Source organism: Spermophilus citellus (genome assembly GCF_964194105.1).
Source record: "Spermophilus citellus genome assembly, chromosome: 2".
NCBI classification, from domain to species: domain Eukaryota; kingdom Metazoa; phylum Chordata; class Mammalia; order Rodentia; family Sciuridae; genus Spermophilus; species Spermophilus citellus.
In genome coordinates this window covers 33,755,940-33,773,079 of record NC_138183.1, presented here as the reverse complement: position 1 = coordinate 33,773,079, position 17,140 = coordinate 33,755,940, and the positions used below count along the sequence as shown (strand labels likewise).

General features: G+C 48.1%; 1 protein-coding gene across 1 annotated transcript in view; it reads left to right on the top strand.

The window, feature by feature from the left end:
- The window catches only part of GALNT12 (polypeptide N-acetylgalactosaminyltransferase 12), a 31,258-nt gene extending 17,161 nt beyond the window's left edge, over nucleotides 1-14,097 (top strand). The window contains exons 4-10 of the mRNA XM_081279414.1: nucleotides 472-657; nucleotides 1,488-1,605; nucleotides 2,807-2,983; nucleotides 5,950-6,081; nucleotides 9,411-9,524; nucleotides 11,232-11,378; nucleotides 13,414-14,097. Coding sequence (XP_081135540.1) covers nucleotides 472-657; nucleotides 1,488-1,605; nucleotides 2,807-2,983; nucleotides 5,950-6,081; nucleotides 9,411-9,524; nucleotides 11,232-11,378; nucleotides 13,414-13,554 — 1,015 coding nt within the window. The 3' untranslated portion in view covers nucleotides 13,555-14,097. The remainder of the gene's footprint in view (nucleotides 1-471; nucleotides 658-1,487; nucleotides 1,606-2,806; nucleotides 2,984-5,949; nucleotides 6,082-9,410; nucleotides 9,525-11,231; nucleotides 11,379-13,413) is intronic.
- Nucleotides 14,098-17,140: the final 3,043 nt, after the last annotated feature.

Sequence of the window (17,140 nt, the reverse complement as noted above, 5' to 3'; positions counted from 1 at the left end):
CTTTCATCTTTGATTTTTTTTTTCAAATATTCTTTTAGTTGTAGATGGACACAATACCTTTATTTATTTCTTATGTGGTGCTGAGAATTGAACCCAGTGCCTCACATGTGCAAGGTGCATGCTCTACCACTGAGCCCCAGCCCCAGCCCCTCATCTTTGATTTTTACACGTCTTGATTTTCAATAGAGGGATTCAAGTTTAGCCAGAATGTTCATAGAAAGAATCAGGGAATTATTAAAGTGATGGGACTTTTCCTGTTAAAGTCTCCTCCTGGCCTCTTCAGTGTCCCCCTGTGGTGATCACCTGTGGGGGCTCCCATCTGGCTGTGGGCCCCTGAATAAGGGAAGCAGGCCTTTCTCATACGGGTGTCCTCCTTCCTATGAGAAAGATGAGAGTTCATTCTTGAACTTGATAATTGTCCTTGGGCCACCTGCCAGCAGAGGAGAGATGAGATGTCCTGGGTGTTTGCAGGATCCACGAGAAGGAGTCTGCGGTGGTGTGCCCCGTGATTGACGTGATCGACTGGAACACCTTCGAGTACTTGGGCAACTCCGGGGAGCCCCAGATTGGTGGCTTCGACTGGCGGCTGGTGTTCACGTGGCATGTGGTTCCTGAGAGGGAGAGGATGCAGATGCAGTCCCCAATCGATGTCATCAGGTGAGGGCTTGCCTGCTGGGGGAGTGTTCCTCATTGTCAGTGAAGGTCCTGGTTAGGGCCACTTAGCTGTTGGCTTCCTTCCCGGCTCCATACTTATTCCTAGGGCATTTGTTTCTTTTTATTAAGTATCTTTGTCATACAAATAGATTGTATATTGCTGTATTTTAATTAATTAATTTGATTTTAATATTGGTGATAAAATATGTGCAACTTAAAATTTGCCTCTTTTTTTTTTGCACCAGGAATCAGGGTCAAGTCCAGGGCCTCACACATGCTAAGCCAGCACTTGTTCCTCAGCCCTTGTTCTCTGTGATTCTGAGAGGTCTAGAGGGCTGGGGGTATGGCTCAGTGGTACGTGCTCAGTGGCAATGCCTAGCATGTGCAAGACCCTGAGTTTGAGCCCCAGCACTGGGTGCATGCATGCATCAATCATCAGTCAATCAAAGTGCCAGGGTTTCTCCCGCAATTGGGCCTGCTCATGCTCTTGGCCAGCTCCCCTGGCCCCAGAGACTGAACCTCCTTCAGGAAACCCAGCCCTGTCCTCCCTACCTGCTGCCCTCTTTGTGTCTCCCACAGCCCTGGCTGACCTTAGCTAACACGTGTGTCACAGCCAGAGGACTTCTTTGTTGGGATGTTCATGAGCTTCCTCCAGACAGGAATGATGAGGTGCATCTGTGCCTTCAGACCCAGCTTGGGAGCTGGGTGCAGAGTGTGAGCTCAGGGTTGACATGGATGAATGGATGGAAGGGCTCAAGGCGGGAAGGCAGTTCCACCAGCTGTAATGGTTTCCTGCTGCTTACGTTGAAATATGGCTATCCCTCTTTTTCTAGGTCTCCAACGATGGCTGGTGGGCTGTTTGCAGTGAGTAAGAAATATTTTGAATATCTGGGGTCTTATGATACAGGAATGGAAGTCTGGGGAGGAGAAAACCTCGAATTTTCTTTTAGGGTAAGTATTCCAGTCTTCTCTTTGGACTTGTTCTGAACCTGGTCTCCCCTGCCCACCCCCACCTGGATTTGTTACGAGAGCCAGAGGGACGGCTCCGTGTTGGCAGTGTATCCATGATCCTGCGCCTTGTACATCCTGTAAACATGCCTGCCTTCTTTTTTAACTTTCAGAAATGTAATTTTAAAGATGTGAGGCTGGGAAGTCACCTAGTTCTTCTCTTCCCCTCTGCAGAGGGGAGGAACTGAGGCCAGGAGAGGGGAGGGGACTTGTTCAAGGTCCCTCAGAGTTGGTGGCAGAGATCGGACTAAAACTCAGATCCTGCCTCTGGGAGCCTTTATTCACTAACTAGGAAGCAGTCTTTATTTAGCACCATGGCTTTCAGACACGGACCCCGGGAGAACGGCTGGGGAAATGTCCAGAAGACAGATGGACAGGCACAGTCTGTGGACCGTCAGACTTGATAGAACAGGGTGGGGCCAGGATCTGCTTCCAGTAAATTCTGTGGAACCCAGCCCACCTCAGCCCCTTTGAAAGATCCTGAGCATGTCAGTAGCTTTTCCAGTTAATGGAATCCTACATTTTTAAGTGTCAAATATCTTATCTGGTGTCCTGCTGTCAAAAAAATCGTTAATAAAGATGAATTTGGCCTTCCACCGAGGACTCACGCCCTCCATTAAGGATATCAGAAGCTGTTTTTGATTCTACCATCCTTGGGGAAATTGAGTTGTTGGTGACCCTAGACGGCTTCACTAGGGCAGTCTGGGATGTGTCTTAATGTCTTTCTGCCTCTCCCCTAGGTGTCAGGCTTCTCTGCCTGCTTCTAGAAGCCCTTCCTCTCTCTCTTCCAAACCTCTCTTCTCCCTTGCTGCTTTCCTATCTTCTGTGGCTAGGCGATCAGGTAACCAAGCTTGTTCCACATAACCAGTGAGTGGGTTGCCGGTGACATCCCCGGGGGTCCTCCCGCACACCTGGTGCCTGAGCATTAGTGCATGGACTTTGGGGTCTGGGTTGCAATGGCTTGTCCTTCGTGCTCTTTGTTTGCCTGCTGTGTTCATGAGCATGCTGGATCGGTGGCCTCCCGCCTGAGGAGGCTGAGTCTCTTGGCGATGCCCATCAGGACTTTTGTGTGCCCAGTAGACACTGTGGACAGGCGGCTCCTTCCTTGCTCAGGGCTCTGGCGTCCCCTCTGCTCCGTGTGCAGATCTGGCAGTGTGGCGGGACTCTGGAAACACACCCCTGCTCCCACGTGGGCCACGTTTTCCCCAAGCAAGCTCCCTACTCCCGCAACAAGGCACTGGCCAACAGCGTCCGCGCAGCCGAAGTGTGGATGGACGACTATAAGGAGCTCTACTACCACCGCAACCCCCGCGCCCGCCTGGTGAGTACCCGCCACCGCGCTCCACCTGGCCTCGGCTGCTGATAATTGATCTGGCTTCAGAAATAGGGACAGGTTGGGCCCTCATGATACATGCATGGGAAAACTCTATTCCTCCATGTGTAGTAGTAACGTGTCAGTTCTGTTCACAGTAGCCACATTCCACAAAGCTACCGCAAACACGGAATTAGTGAACATGAGCGATCGCTCGTAGGGGACATAGGAACTGGGTTCCTGCAAACCCAGGTCACAGTGGTCTAGTCACTACAGAACTAAATTGGTGTGTGTTTCTGTTTAAAGACATCCTGTTTACATACACTGTTGATTCAGTACCATTGCACTTGGGGCCAAGCGTGGTGTAACTCACACTTGAATGAATCTCTGACAGGTATTTTCCCCATAACGCACATCCCAAACTTTTTTGCCCGTAGGAACTCTAGATAGCGCTTTGGCAGTATGATCGGGCTGGTTTAGAAGGGCTTTGTTTTGGGGTTTATGAATAAATTTTAACAAGTAGGTGAATTCGCACATACAGAGCTGGTATGGAATACCAAGGCTTGACTGTGCCCACGAAGCCAGTCTGGAATACACAGTGTCACATGCTGGGTATGTTACCCACGTCATGGCTTGTCCCTCCGTAGCCAGTATGGTTTTGAGTCCCCCCACCTAGGGTACAGGCTAAGGCCTGGTTCTTCATGTGAGAGCTGTTGCCCAGGGACACTCCCACCTCCTTAGATAGAGGTCTCCTGCTCCAGGCCTCTTCTGAGCCTTCTTGAATTGTCCAAGAACCCTGGAGGCTTATTCTTCGCTTCCACTTCCAGACAGACAGACTTGGAGAGTGGCCGGTACACCCATGCCTCCCTTCCTCCCAGATGTCATGGCTGTGGAAGGCAGGCCTCCTCCTGACAGTGCCAGCCCACCTCCCTGCCCAAGGCCTGGCTGAAGTCTCTCTGCCCAGTGGTGTCCCCATAGTGTGCTAAGGTTTCAGTTTGGTTGGTTTTCTCTTAACAGATCCAGCCACACACTGCAGAGACCCTAGACCCCCACAGACCCCAGCCACACACAGCTGAGACCCTAGACCCCCACAAACCCCAGCCACACACAGCTGAGACCCTAGACCCCCACAAACCCCAGCCACACACAGCTGAGACCCTAGACCCCCCCACAAATCTCGGCACACACTGCTGAGATGATCCCATGACCCTCACAAACCCCAGGCACACACTGTTCAGACCCTAGACCCCCACAAACCCCAGCCACACACAGCTGAGACCCTAGACCCCCCCACAAATCTCGGCACACACTGCTGAGATGATCCCATGACCCTCACAAACCCCAGGCACACACTGTTCAGACCCTAGACCCCCACAAACCCCAGCCACACACAGCTGAGACCCTAGACCCCCCCACAAATCTCGGCACACACTGCTGAGATAATCCCATGACCCTCACAAACCCCAGGCACACACTGCTGAGACCCTAAGACTCCCACAGACCCCAGGTACATAATGCTGAGATGAGCCCATGACCCCCACACTCAGGCCCTGTGAGAGCCGGGTATCGGCCAGCCTGTTTCTTCTTAGGTGAGGCTTCTCGGGGGGCTTGGGGCCTACTCAGACAGCACCCTGTTCTGCCCTTGTTTCAGAGACCTGTGGACAGGGGATCTGCTCCTTCTATCCCACAAGGTCTTGGGCCTCAGGCACAATGCTGTCCACCACGTCTGCACTGCCTGTCAGAGGCCAGCTTTGCATGCCCCAGGCCAGGGTACTGTGTGTCCCGTATTTGCATAACTGAGGGCCACTTGGCTACACTAGAAGGTCTTGTTCCAAGACTTCCGCCCTGGTGCTTGATGGAAGTCCCTGTAGCAGTCTTGCAGATAGCAGTCACGTAAATGAGAAAGCTGAAGCTCTGGAAGGGAGACTGGGGAGCCTGTCTGAGGCCTCCTAGGTGATGGGGAGCAAGGGCATAGTGCCTGTCCACTCTAGTGCCCCTTGCCCTGCTCTGCACAGCTGGGGCCTCTCAGCCTGGCCTCCTGCTGGCCCGCTCCACCTCGGGGGCTCTGTGGTGGTCAGCCTCTGCCTCCTCCCTCTTGCCTTGTGCTTCAGAGTGAAATATCTGCTCCTCACTTCACTGGTTCTGGAACCCACAGTTCCTATTCCTGAGGTTACCTGGAGAATCTCCTTGAGGGCGTTGAATGCGCCTTTAGGCTGAGGGGGCTGGCTGCTAAAATGTATTTTTTTTGGTTCAAGTTCAGGGAGGAGGGTAATGGTGACTCCCATCAAAGAAGAACTTCCAGGAAGTCGTGGGAACCTGAAAAGTTATTCCAACATTCACTTCTTATTGCAATTTTATTCCACTTGTCAATTTTTAGTACTTTAACACAACACCAGAGGGATAGTTCTTTCGGCTGAACATTTACCGAACTACACACAGGCTTGCTTTATTTAAGTATTTAAGCATCGTGTACTGCAGCATTTTACTCTGGCCATCATGCATGTGTATTTATCCTTGAGTACACTGAGCACATAGGTTCTCACTCATAATGGCATCTGGGACACATACCTGTGTTTGAAAGTGCGAATTCAGGCAATAATAGTAGATCCAGATGCCACACGGCCTGCATTGTGATGACACCGGTGTTCCTCTGGTTGGGTCTGAGGATGACTCTGTGCTGATGCACAGCACCAAGGGTGCCCCTGTGGCCCCAGGGTTTAGTTCCTGGGCTCTGTCAGCAGGAGCATTGTCTCCTGTCCTCATGTGCTGGGTTGCATGTCCCTAGAGCACCTGGGGATGGGATTTTCTGTGTGACAGACTCTCTTACTAAGCAGCCTCCAGGATGGAGGCTCCTCTTCCCAGTGCCCAGCATGCAGTAGATGCTAGTAAAATGGGAGGTTGTTGGCACCCGTGAAGAGGGGCTTTGACAGGAACCTGCAGGACCTGCAGGGACTCACCACTGTGTTGTCTTCCAGGAACCCTTTGGTGATGTGACAGAGAGGAGGCAGCTCCGGGATAAACTCCGATGCAAGGACTTCAAATGGTTTTTGGAAACGGTGTATCCAGAACTGCATGTGCCTGAGGACAGGCCTGGCTTCTTCGGGATGGTGCGCAATGTGGGCCTTGGTGGGCATGGAATTCCCTGGCCCCGGGGCCTGATCCTGGGCAAGGAAAGCCCCTTTGTGGGGACCTGGGACCCCCCCCATCCCACACCCTTCCCACCTTCTCATCCTCTGTCCTTTTCTTACCCTGGGGTGTCTGAGCCTTGGGTCCAGAATGTCAGAGCTGAAAGTCACCTGGAAATTGGCAAGTGTGAGTATTCTGAGTTAGAGAGGAGGAAACTGAGGCTTACTTGGGTGCGTCCATGTCCTGCTTTTTACTAATATATTACTTCTGGTCTCCACGGCCTGGCTAGCTGGTCATTCCTAACTTGTGAGTTCACAGAGGCAGCAGTGGCCGCTGGAGAGTCACTTCTAGTCTTTCAGAAAACCTTAAAGAAATGTTTCTGGAGCGAGGCCAACTGAGGTGCACGGTGTCTGGTAAACTAGGAATCGCACCCTCCCCGTGAGGTCGCCTCGCTGATGTTTTTTTACCAGAAGTGTCGGCATCTGTTCTGGAAATCCTGGATCAGTAACAAAACAAGACGTTGCTGTTCAATTCTGTTTTCATTAGGAAAATGTTCAAACAGACAGAAACGCAGAGAGAATGGCATGATGAATGATAACCTCGTTCCTGAGATTCTGGAATATTCCAGACTCTGCCTCCCGGCTTTCCCTCTCTCCTCCCCCCTCCATGCTTTATGCTTTTCTCTTTTTTAAGCAAACCCCAGCATTGTGCCTTGTCACTGCTGTGCACTTCTGTATGTAGCTTCATAAAGTTGGGACCTTATCTTACAAACCCACAGTCTTCGTCACACCTGGCGAAGAAAACACTGATTCCTTCGTGTCCTTTACTCTCGGCTCTAATCCATATTCCCCTTGATTTTTTCGAATTTGTCCTTGGGTGGTTGGCTGATCCCAACAGGAACCCGAGCAAAGCCCCCTCGTGTTTGGCCATCACATCTTGTTTCCTAAGTCCCTTTTAACCTAGGTCCCCTTTTCCTTTTTCTTCTTTCATTGTTGATACTTTTAAGTTGTTGGAAAAACACAGGATTGGTTGTGTGTGCAGCCTCTCACTCCGAAGGCCTCCTGGTTTCTCTGTGCTGTCTGGAAGTCGCTCCTCTCCCCCGACATTTCTTTACCATGGGAGTGAGGTCTAAAGGTTTGACTGGGGTCAGGGTCAACCTCTGTGTGGAGGACCCTGGTGGGAGCATTCACGTTGTGCCGTATCAGGAGCACAAAGGTCCAGTCATTTTGATAAGGTGCGTCTCTGGGTCGATGGGGGAACCACGGCCTGGATGATCCATTATGAGACCCGCTGTCCGCCTCTGCAGAGTGGTTTTGGTTGCCTTTGATAACCATTGCCTGGATCTGTTATTTCCAATGCAGTTGCTAAATGATGATTTTTCTCATTCTCTCATTTCTTGTGTACTTATTAAGGTGTTGGTATCCACACAGGAAGGATTCACACAGAAGAGGCCTGATAAATTCTTATGCCTTTCTCTTGATTTGCCTAGTTATTTTCCTACAGTTGCGTCCAGTGGGTTTTGTTTGTTTGTTGGCCCATTTGTTCTTTGGCTCTTTGTTTTCTTGTGTATCACTGTAAAGTAGTAGGCTATACTAAGTACTTGTGGGGCTGGGTAACGCTCTTACCCTTCTGCATTCCACCATGTGAGAACATAGTGAGGGGGTCCTCATCAGACACTGTTTCCTTGATCTTAGCCTTTCCAGTCTCCAGAGCTGTGAGAAAATAACTTTCTGTTATAAGCTACCAGGTCTATGGTATTCTGTTATAGCAGCACAAAACAGACTTAGATAACCTGTGTGTCCATATGGCCAACGTGTTTCAATCAATTCAGTCTTCCTTTTTATTTTTTTCAATATTTAAATTGTTCCATCTTTGGCTAATGGAAGCCTTTTTTATTTTGGCTTCTGTGATCTTTGACTCCAGGCCATTGGCCTTGATAACTTGCTAAGTTATTCCATGTTCATCTTAAAAATTTCCTTCCTCTCCTCCCAGAAGCTCTGTCCTTTTGGCAGGAAACAGTATTCCAAGTCCGCATGGGTGCTGGTGGGGCCGGTCACTCCAGGTTGCTATGGCTTCTAGACCAGCGTCCCACATACACGTAATATGAGCCAAAAAATGAGTCATTTTGAAAATGTTAGCAGCCCTATGAAATGAAGAAATAAACAAAGTTAATAGCACATTTAAACCAGCTTATCAAAAAACATGAGCATTTCAATTTCAACATTATAGTTAATATCATAACTAATTCAAGAAAAATTAATTTCTGATTCTTTTCAAACTATCAAGTCTTAAAATCTGGCATGCATTTTTATACATAGAGCCCTTCTCGGTTTGGATTCCTTCCATTTCAGTGACCACTGGACTCCACATGGGACAGTGGCTACCATGCAGACTAGTATAGCTCTGAGCTTTTTCAGTGGCTCAGAAAGGACATATGTATCTTTGAGGAAAAAAAATCACCATCTTATTTGAACATCTTAAATTCAAATTTAATCTTACAAGACTTTGCTTCTTTGGCATAATACTTTTATTTCTTTCTTCTTATTCCGAAAACCTTGATTTCTAACAATAGTAACATCCTTACTTGCCAGCTGTGGTAGCACACACTTGTAATCCCAGCTACTCATGAGGCTTAGGCAGGAGGATCTCAAGTTCAAGGCCAGCCCAGGAAACTTACTGAGACCCTGTCTCAAAATAAAAAATAAAAAGGCTGGGAATATAGCACTCTGGATTCGATCCCCAGTATTCCCCACCAAAAACAAAAAACACAACCCTGATTTGCTTTATCCCCAAATAAATAGTTTCCAAACAATGGCACAGTATCACATGGACAGTGTTAGACTAAATGAGGTTTATGATTTCCTTGCAGATCTATTTGCCTATTGAATATATTTCACTGAGGAAAGGTTATCAAACACACTGTGCTCTGAAGTCATTTTTAAAAGTCCTTTCCTCTCTATCACCAGCTTGGTTTAGTTTGCTTAGTTAATCTCAGTTCAAGGCTATAACCCGATGTATTTGGACCAGTGCAGCAATAAGGCTGCTATTGAGGAAGAAAGAGGAGCTTTCGGGCCTGGAAAGGTTAATCTCTCCATCCTCAGATTGATCATCTTAAAATGGGGGTAAAGATTCCTGCGACAGTTGAGAATGGGAAGATCTGTCAAAACGCGACAGTGTTGGACAGGAGAAAGCTCTTGCCCGCGGGGCCAGGGCCTGAGGCAGGCCCTCATGTTGTGGACCCTCCTCTGAGCTGAATGTGGGATCTATTGTCTGCATCTAGACCAAAATGCCACCTTTATGTCTGGTTTAGCTCCAGAACAGAGGAGTGAAAGACTACTGCTTTGACTATAACCCTCCTGATGAAAACCAAGTGGCAGGACAGCAGGTCATTCTCTACGTCTGTCACGGCCTGGGCCAGAACCAGGTAGGTGTGGGCCTTGAAAGAGGAACCTGGGGGCAAAGATCTGTACTTTTTAAAAAAATCAAATATCTGATTTTGGGGGGTAGGGGTTATAGCTCATGTGCTAGCATGTGTGAGGCCCTGGGTTCAATCTCCAGCAGTTAAAAATTTTAAAAAACTTTTTTGATTGTTTTTCTCATGATCGAAGTAGGATATACTCACTAAGGAACACTTGGGGAAATTTAAAAAGTAGAACTATGGGGTGAATGGCGAGCCCCAGAGAGACCACAGCTACAATTAAGACACCTTTTCTCCGGTTTTTGTCAATACACAAGCTTTATATTGTGTCTTTTAAATGGTTGTTATCATAACACCTATATATTTTATAATATGTTAACTTTATTGTACTTATATTATTAGATGTTCCTTGAGAACATCATTCCCCAGGATGTTTCATTGTGTGCCTGTGTTACTGTTTAGTTAACTGGTTGTTTCCCTGTTTATGTAATTATAAATAACTCTCTTCCACTAACATCTTTAGTTAGAAAGAAGGGGGAATAAAAAACAGATTTGCATTTTGAATGATTTCCTTAGAATGAATTCTTAAATGGAATTATAGTTTTAATAAATAGTACCATTCTTCAAACTGTAAGAAAATTGTCTCAGCTGGGGGCCCAGGTGGATCTTTCTGGATCAAGTGCTACTCATTAGATGGAGCAGGGGAGACAGTTCTGGAGGGTCTGAGGACCTGTTGGCTAACAGGAGGGGCGGCTGTTAACCACCAAAGCTTTGACTCTGCTAAGGAGTCTCAGGCACCTGGGGATGACAGGAGGGGGGAGGTTCAGCAGTTTTCTTCCAATCCAGATTCACCGGATTCCACTGGACCACAAGTCCCCTTATGTTCAGCAGTAAACTCGTTGTAGTTTGGGCCACTGCTACCTTTAATAACTGAGGCTCTTCTCACTTCTTGGAACACTGTTCCTCAGAGCTGATGGTAGCTGACTTGTACCATCAGCTTCCCAGGCCCATCTGCCCCGCTGAGTCCCAGCTTCCTGCTCTCCCAGCTCCCGGGGAGGGAGACATGTCTGAGAAACTTTGCTCCACAGGCCTTGGGACAGTCACTGTGTCATTGGTGGGGCAGGTGGGTATCATGTCAAAAATGCAGCTCCCTAGGCCCATCTCAGATCGAAGGGGCTTTATCCCTGTCTGGGGTGGGGCCAGGAACCAGTAGTTTCCCAAGCGCTGTAGCTGGCTCTGGGTGCGTGGATGGGCCATCTTCCCCGAGCAGTCCTGCTGCCTGCCCTGCACAGCACTTTCTCGTTTCCAGGCCCCTTTATATCCGTTATATTGGAGTGGGGGATGAGACCGAGGGAAAGGAGAGGGAGTGGCCAGTCCAGGTCACAGACAGCCCCCAAGTGCTAGCACAGGGACGTGTCCATTTTCTTTCCTGACCTTCCACACCAGCCCGTCCTCATCATCCAGCAAGCAAGATGGGCACCAGCAGGGGCCACTCCACTGGTACCTGCCACACACTGCAGTAGAGGTCAGTTGAGCTACAGAAGGGGCCGGCTGAGCACTGGGGCCCGTGACAGAGCCCGATCAGACAGGTGATGGCTGTGGTGAGGGAGAGTGCTTGACCCCAGCCTCACACCTGCCTTGGCCCCAGGTCCGTGGTCTCCCCTCTGTCCAGATCAGCAGGTAGCTGACCTGTGTTGCTTGCTCTGTTTCTAGTTTTTCGAGTACACATCCCAGAAGGAGATCCGCTATAACACCCACCAGCCAGAGGCCTGCATCACCGTGGAGCCCGGGACTGACGTCCTCATCATGCACCTCTGCGAGGATACTGTCCCCGAGAACCAGAAGTTCCTCCTGCGGGAGGTCAGTGAGCGCTCAGCCCCTCCCTGCTCAGTCCGGGGCTGTTGGGAAGCATGGAAGTCGGAGCTCTCCCTGACCTAGTCCTGGGGGTCTCGGGCCGACCTACCCAGGCAGAGCAGGAACTTCGCTGTGAACCCGAGGAGGTGCCCCAGCATCCTGTATTGGGAGAACTCCCTTCTGCCCTTCCAATCCTTCCCATTGTACCATGAGCTACAGAGGCCCCTGTGGGAAGTAGAGCTCTTGGGGTGTCATCTGGAGATGGAATGGGGTTTAACCCAGAGAAGCAGCCCAAGGGGGAGGATCTGAGGTCAGGTGCAGATACTAGTCACTGTACTACTTCTCTAAGCCTTTTTTTCCCCAGCTGTAAAATGGGCATAATAATTGCAGTCTTGTTTTTACTCTGAGGATTTGATGTGTACCCAGAAACCTTTGGCAGCGGTGAAGCTCCATAGAGACGAGCTGTTACTGGGGGTATTACAACCAAGAAAACAGGCTGGGGTGCAGTTGGCTTTCTAAACACTCCCTGCTGACTCAGAACTGGGTGTTTTTTTCAGGCCCAGAAGGCACTGACGTTGACGCCCTGCAACAGGACTTTAAAAAGCACTCAGAGAAATAAATCCAAAGAAAATAATTGGATGGAAAATATTAGTTATCTTTTATCTCCCTGGGAAACTTTCATTCCCAACCTGGCCTCAGGGAGGGAAAGAGTCTTCTGTACGGCTTATAAATGGGTTAAATCTTAAGTATGACGAAAAGTCGGAATATGTTTTCCTATAGAAAAAAATGTTATAATTAGCGATGGAATTTGCAGTCTCTGCCCAGAAACGCCAAGCACTGCAATGCTGTCTATTTGATATAAGAAAATAGGAAGAAATACTTCAGCCTGTCCCCCAAAGCCAACTGTAAGTTGAGCTAAGTCCCCGAGGAGAAGTAATGCGAACTAGAAGCAATAAAATTGGTTTGACGTATCATTAAAAATTTTATCTTAAATCTCAGTGACCATTTAAGGAGAAGTTAGTTTCAAAGGGTGAGCAGGGAAGACTTTATTTAATTATTTACCTTTAAGTTTCACTGAAGGCAACCACGAGCTCTTAGGAAAGGATTCCAGGTTAATAGCGTCGAAATCCTATTATACATTTGATTTTGTTTCCTGGGTTTCTCCTCCCTTGCAGCTGGCAGGGGACTTGTTCCCCCTGTTTGCTGCTCCGCCATGATTAACCTCACCGAAAGCAGGGCCTTGAGTTTAGCCAGAGGCAGCAGACTGGGGCTGGGAGGGAGGCTGGAGGAGCTAGCTCAGCAAGGGCTGGGAGAGAGAGCAGGGAAGGTCCTGAGTGAAGATCATTGTCCTCTGACATTTGGGGATTATGACTGGCAGAGCCACTGCTTCTCACCCAGCCAGGTAACACGTCAGGAACTAGATCAGGCGGCCAAGGGTCTTACTACTCACCCAGCTGAGCTGTGGCTGAGCTGGACTATGGCCGAGTATCCTGATTCTTTTTAAATACATAAGAGAAAGAGATCAGGGCTGGGGCTGGGGCTCACCAGTAGCGCACTTGCCTGGCATGTGTGAAGCACTGGGTTCGATTCTCAGCACCACATATAAATAAGTAAAGGTCTATCAACAACTAAAAAAAATATTAAAGAAAAAGAGAGAAAGGATCATCAGGGATGGAACTGGTTGACCTAAGAGAAGTGAAAGAGATAAAGGATCTTTGTTGTTTCCCTGAAGCAAGCAAAACAGAATAGGGATGAAATGTAGGGTCTGACAGATCCAGGCTGGTAGCCAGCAGGTGGCGCCATCAGCCCCACCTTACGCAGGGCAGCCCCTGAAGTCTGTGCTTGCCTTGCTCTGCCCATAGGGGGCAGTCTTGAGTCGCTGTCACCCTGCAATTCATATTGACAGATGACCCTGCAATAAGTATTTTTGAAATGATGAAAAAAAAAAATCACACCCTGAGCTCTTCAGAATTTGTTTTTAGAGAAAAGAGACTTTTCCGAGGGGTCCCTTGTATTGAACAATGTCTGCTATCCTTTGTAGGATGGTTCCCTATTTCACGAACAGTCCAATAAATGTGTCCAGGCTGTGAAGAAGGAGTTCGGTAACAGTTTCGTGCCACTCTTACGGGACTGCACCAACTTGGACGATCAGAAATGGTTCTTCAAGGAGCGTATGTCATGAAGCATCACTGTGCCAAGCAGCCTTTGAGGGCCTCTGGACTGTGCCCCACAGAGACTTGTCAGTATGGTGACCGGAGCCCACCACAAACTCGGCTGCTGTGTTTTTTTTAAGGGACTTTACCATTTGTGAACATGTTGGATTTAGTAAGAAATGTGAATAAACTTTGTACTGATTTTGAAAACTTTTAAAATGTTCCAAAATACCCATTTTTCAAGGGTAATCATAAGAGGTTGGTATTTGGAAAATTAAAACTTTATAATATTTTTCTATCCAGATATATATTCTATTGTTGTACTTTGTATTCTCATTAGTTAAAAAAAAAAAGATGAATCTTTTATTTTGGTACTTACAGAAATACCCAGGTATGAAGATATTTGCAACGGACTTTGCACAAACTGGCCTGACCTCAAATGTTGGGTTAGTATTTTCTCAGTGTGGACAGATGGACACAAGAGCATTGTATTGATTCCTTTCGGTCTGGAGATGGTCTCGATTTATTTAATAAAGAATGCTTTTGGTTATGTGTTGCTACCACAGTCAAAACTTTGTAATGTTCATGTTGGCCGGAGGGGGACTAACCAAAGCCGAAATCTCAAACAGTTTGATTCACCAAAGTAAATATAAACTTGAAAGGGGACTCCCAACAGAGCCTAGCAGGGGGGTGTCTGGTTGCTTTTAGTAATTACCAGTCTGACTTTAAAATCTGTTCCTATCATTTACAATTTTATCACACAATCGAGTCGGTATGGAATTCACTTCTCAAGTGTGTGCGTTAATAATATTTGATCATTTAAATCAGTGTCAGACTTTGGGCTGCAGCAGCACTGCGGGAGTTTATCTCGGTAATTCTGATTTCAGAACGATCCCAGATCCACCTCATCACCTTCGTGGAGTCAACATGAATGATTAAAAAAAGAACCTATCAGGGCGAACACCGACGGCAGGTCTGGGTTTTTGTGCCAGTCGATGTGAGAGAATGAAGTCCCATGTCTTTATTGATCAAAGAGCTTCGCCCTGGGTCTCAATCTCTTTTAGGAAAATTCTCCCTGAGAGATCCTAAGGGTTGGGGTTAACAGTCATCCAGAAACAACCAGTTGGTCTGGCTGGGATCCACCTGGTACATCGTAACTACCCTGAACTTCAGTTTCCTATCATTAAAATGGAGATGATGAGATCAGGATCAGGGTGGTCGTGAGGATTAAGTAACAGTGAACAGGTGAGGGCTTAGTCTAGTCCCTGGCACACAGCATAGGACCGTTAGGAAATGTGTTTTATTTATGGGGGTCAATTCTGGATTTCTTTATGGGTTGAGTCTCTGTTAAACTGAGGTGTTCTGCGGCTTCTTTTTTCCCCTTCTATTATAATAATGCTTTTTTATACTTTCATGTGCACTGTGGGTCTCATGGAGTTGCTTAGCACCTCATTTTTGCTGAGGCTGGCTTTGAACTCCCAATCCTCCTGCTTCAGCCTCAGGAGCTGCTGGGATTATAGGTGTGTGCCACTGCGCCCAGCTTGAGTAGCAAGATATTAAAGATGGAATGAGAGAAGAGAGCTCCTAGTTTGAAGAGATATTTGGATTCCACAGGTCTAGGATGGATCCTGAGGTTCTGTGTGTCCCATAAGCTCTTAAGGACCCGTTGCTTCTGGTTTGTGGAACATATTTGGTGGGGGAGGGCTACTGGGGATTGAACTCGGGCACTCAACCACTGAGCCACATCCCCAGCCCTATTTTGTATTTTACTTAGAGACAGGGTCTCACTGAGTTGCTTAGCACCTCGCTTTTGCTGAGGCTGGCTTTGAACTCCCGATCCTCCTGCTTCAGCCTCAGGAGCCACTGGGATTATAGGTGTATGCCACCGTGCCCAGCTTGAGTAGCAAGATCTTTTTTTTTTCTTTTTTTTGGTGGTGGTGGGGGCTACTGGGGATTGAACTCAGGGGCACTCAACCACTGAGCAACATCCCCAGCCCTATACTGTATTTTATTTAGAGACAGGGTCTCACTGAGTTGCTTAGTGCCTCACTGTTGCTGGCTTTGAACTCCCAATCCTCCTGCCTCAGCCTCCCATGCCGCTGGGATTATAGGTGTGTGCCACTGCGCCCAGCTTGAGTAGCAAGATATTAAAGATGGAGTGAGAGGAGAGAGCTCCTGTTGTCCGGCAGGCCTGTCTTCCTTGCACGACACACTAGGTGGAGGTGTTGGCTCAGGAGATGTGACAGTGCTTTTGTGGAGGCCAAATCTGTTGGCCCAGCAAATCCCCCAAGTCAGAGAGTCATGGGATGGGAGACCTGGAGGCACCCAGAGACGACCTGGTGCCCAATGTGGCTGGTGGGACAACTGAGGCCAGTAAGGGAAGGGTGTTGCCTGAGGTCACACAGCAGGATAGGGACAGCGTTCTCTTTGCAGTACTTCACCATGTAGCAATCAGTGTTCGGAATTTGATCTGGGTTTGTAGTTTTCCTTCAAGTGTTAAGATGGGCCTCTCTCCTTTTAAACTGTACCTTTAAAATGTTTGCTTTGCTATACTATATAAGTTATAATGTCATATTAGTTTCCTGGTGTGATGAAAACTTCTAAAGCTAGGGTTGTGGCTCAGTGGTAGAGTGCTTGCCCAGCACATGTGAGGCACTGGGTTCAGCATTACAAAATAAAATAATAATAAATAAAGTTATAAAAAAAGTTTTAAAAAACATTCTAAAGACTTGTCCACATGGCTCGGTGTATCAGAGCCACAAGATAAGACGAATGGAAATACCAACCTCTCACTGTCTCCTAATGTTTGTAAGACTTAATACATTGTGCCCCAAATTTCTCATCTTTGTACACAACTTTAGAAGCTATTTTTAAAACAAGTATCAGGCCGGGCATGGTGGTGCATGCCTGTAATCCTAGCCACTCAGGAGCTGAGGCAGGAGGATCATGAGTTCAAAGCTAGCCTCAGCAAAAGCAAGGTGCTAAGCAACTCAGTGAGACCCTGTCTCTAAGTAAAATACAAAATAGGGCTGGGATGTGGCTCAGTGGTTGAATGCCCCTGAGTTCAATCCCCAATATCCACCCCACCAAAAAAAAAAAAAAAAATCAGTTTATCTGATCTTGTAAGGTGAGTTGGTAAGGATGGTGGCCTCCCATCAGTGGCTGCTAATCGTAATCATAACAGTGACAATAATAATACCAGGAACTGGGCACTGCTCTCACACGTGAATGCAAGAACTTCATTCTCAGAACCCGGGGACACAGGCACAAGACCCGGGGTTGAGAGGTGAAGATGCTGGGGTTCAGGGAGGGTAGGACACTGCTCTGAGGTCACACAGCTAGTAAGTGGCAATGCTGGGGTTTGCCTGTAGTCTTACTCCGGGCTCTGTCACTGCTCTGTCCTGCCTCTGGGAGGGGAGGAGGGACGACTCACTGAGTCCCGCAGCTCCTGCCCGACCCAGGGCCAAGCCTCACTCTTGGCCTGCTTACACAACATGCCAGCCACGGCGTGACAGTGAAGGATGAGCTGTCCCCTTGCAGAGCACGGGAGGCTGTGGCTGATTTATATCTCTGGGCAAGGACACTTTCTTCTGTGAGTGTCAACCAGGGACAGTG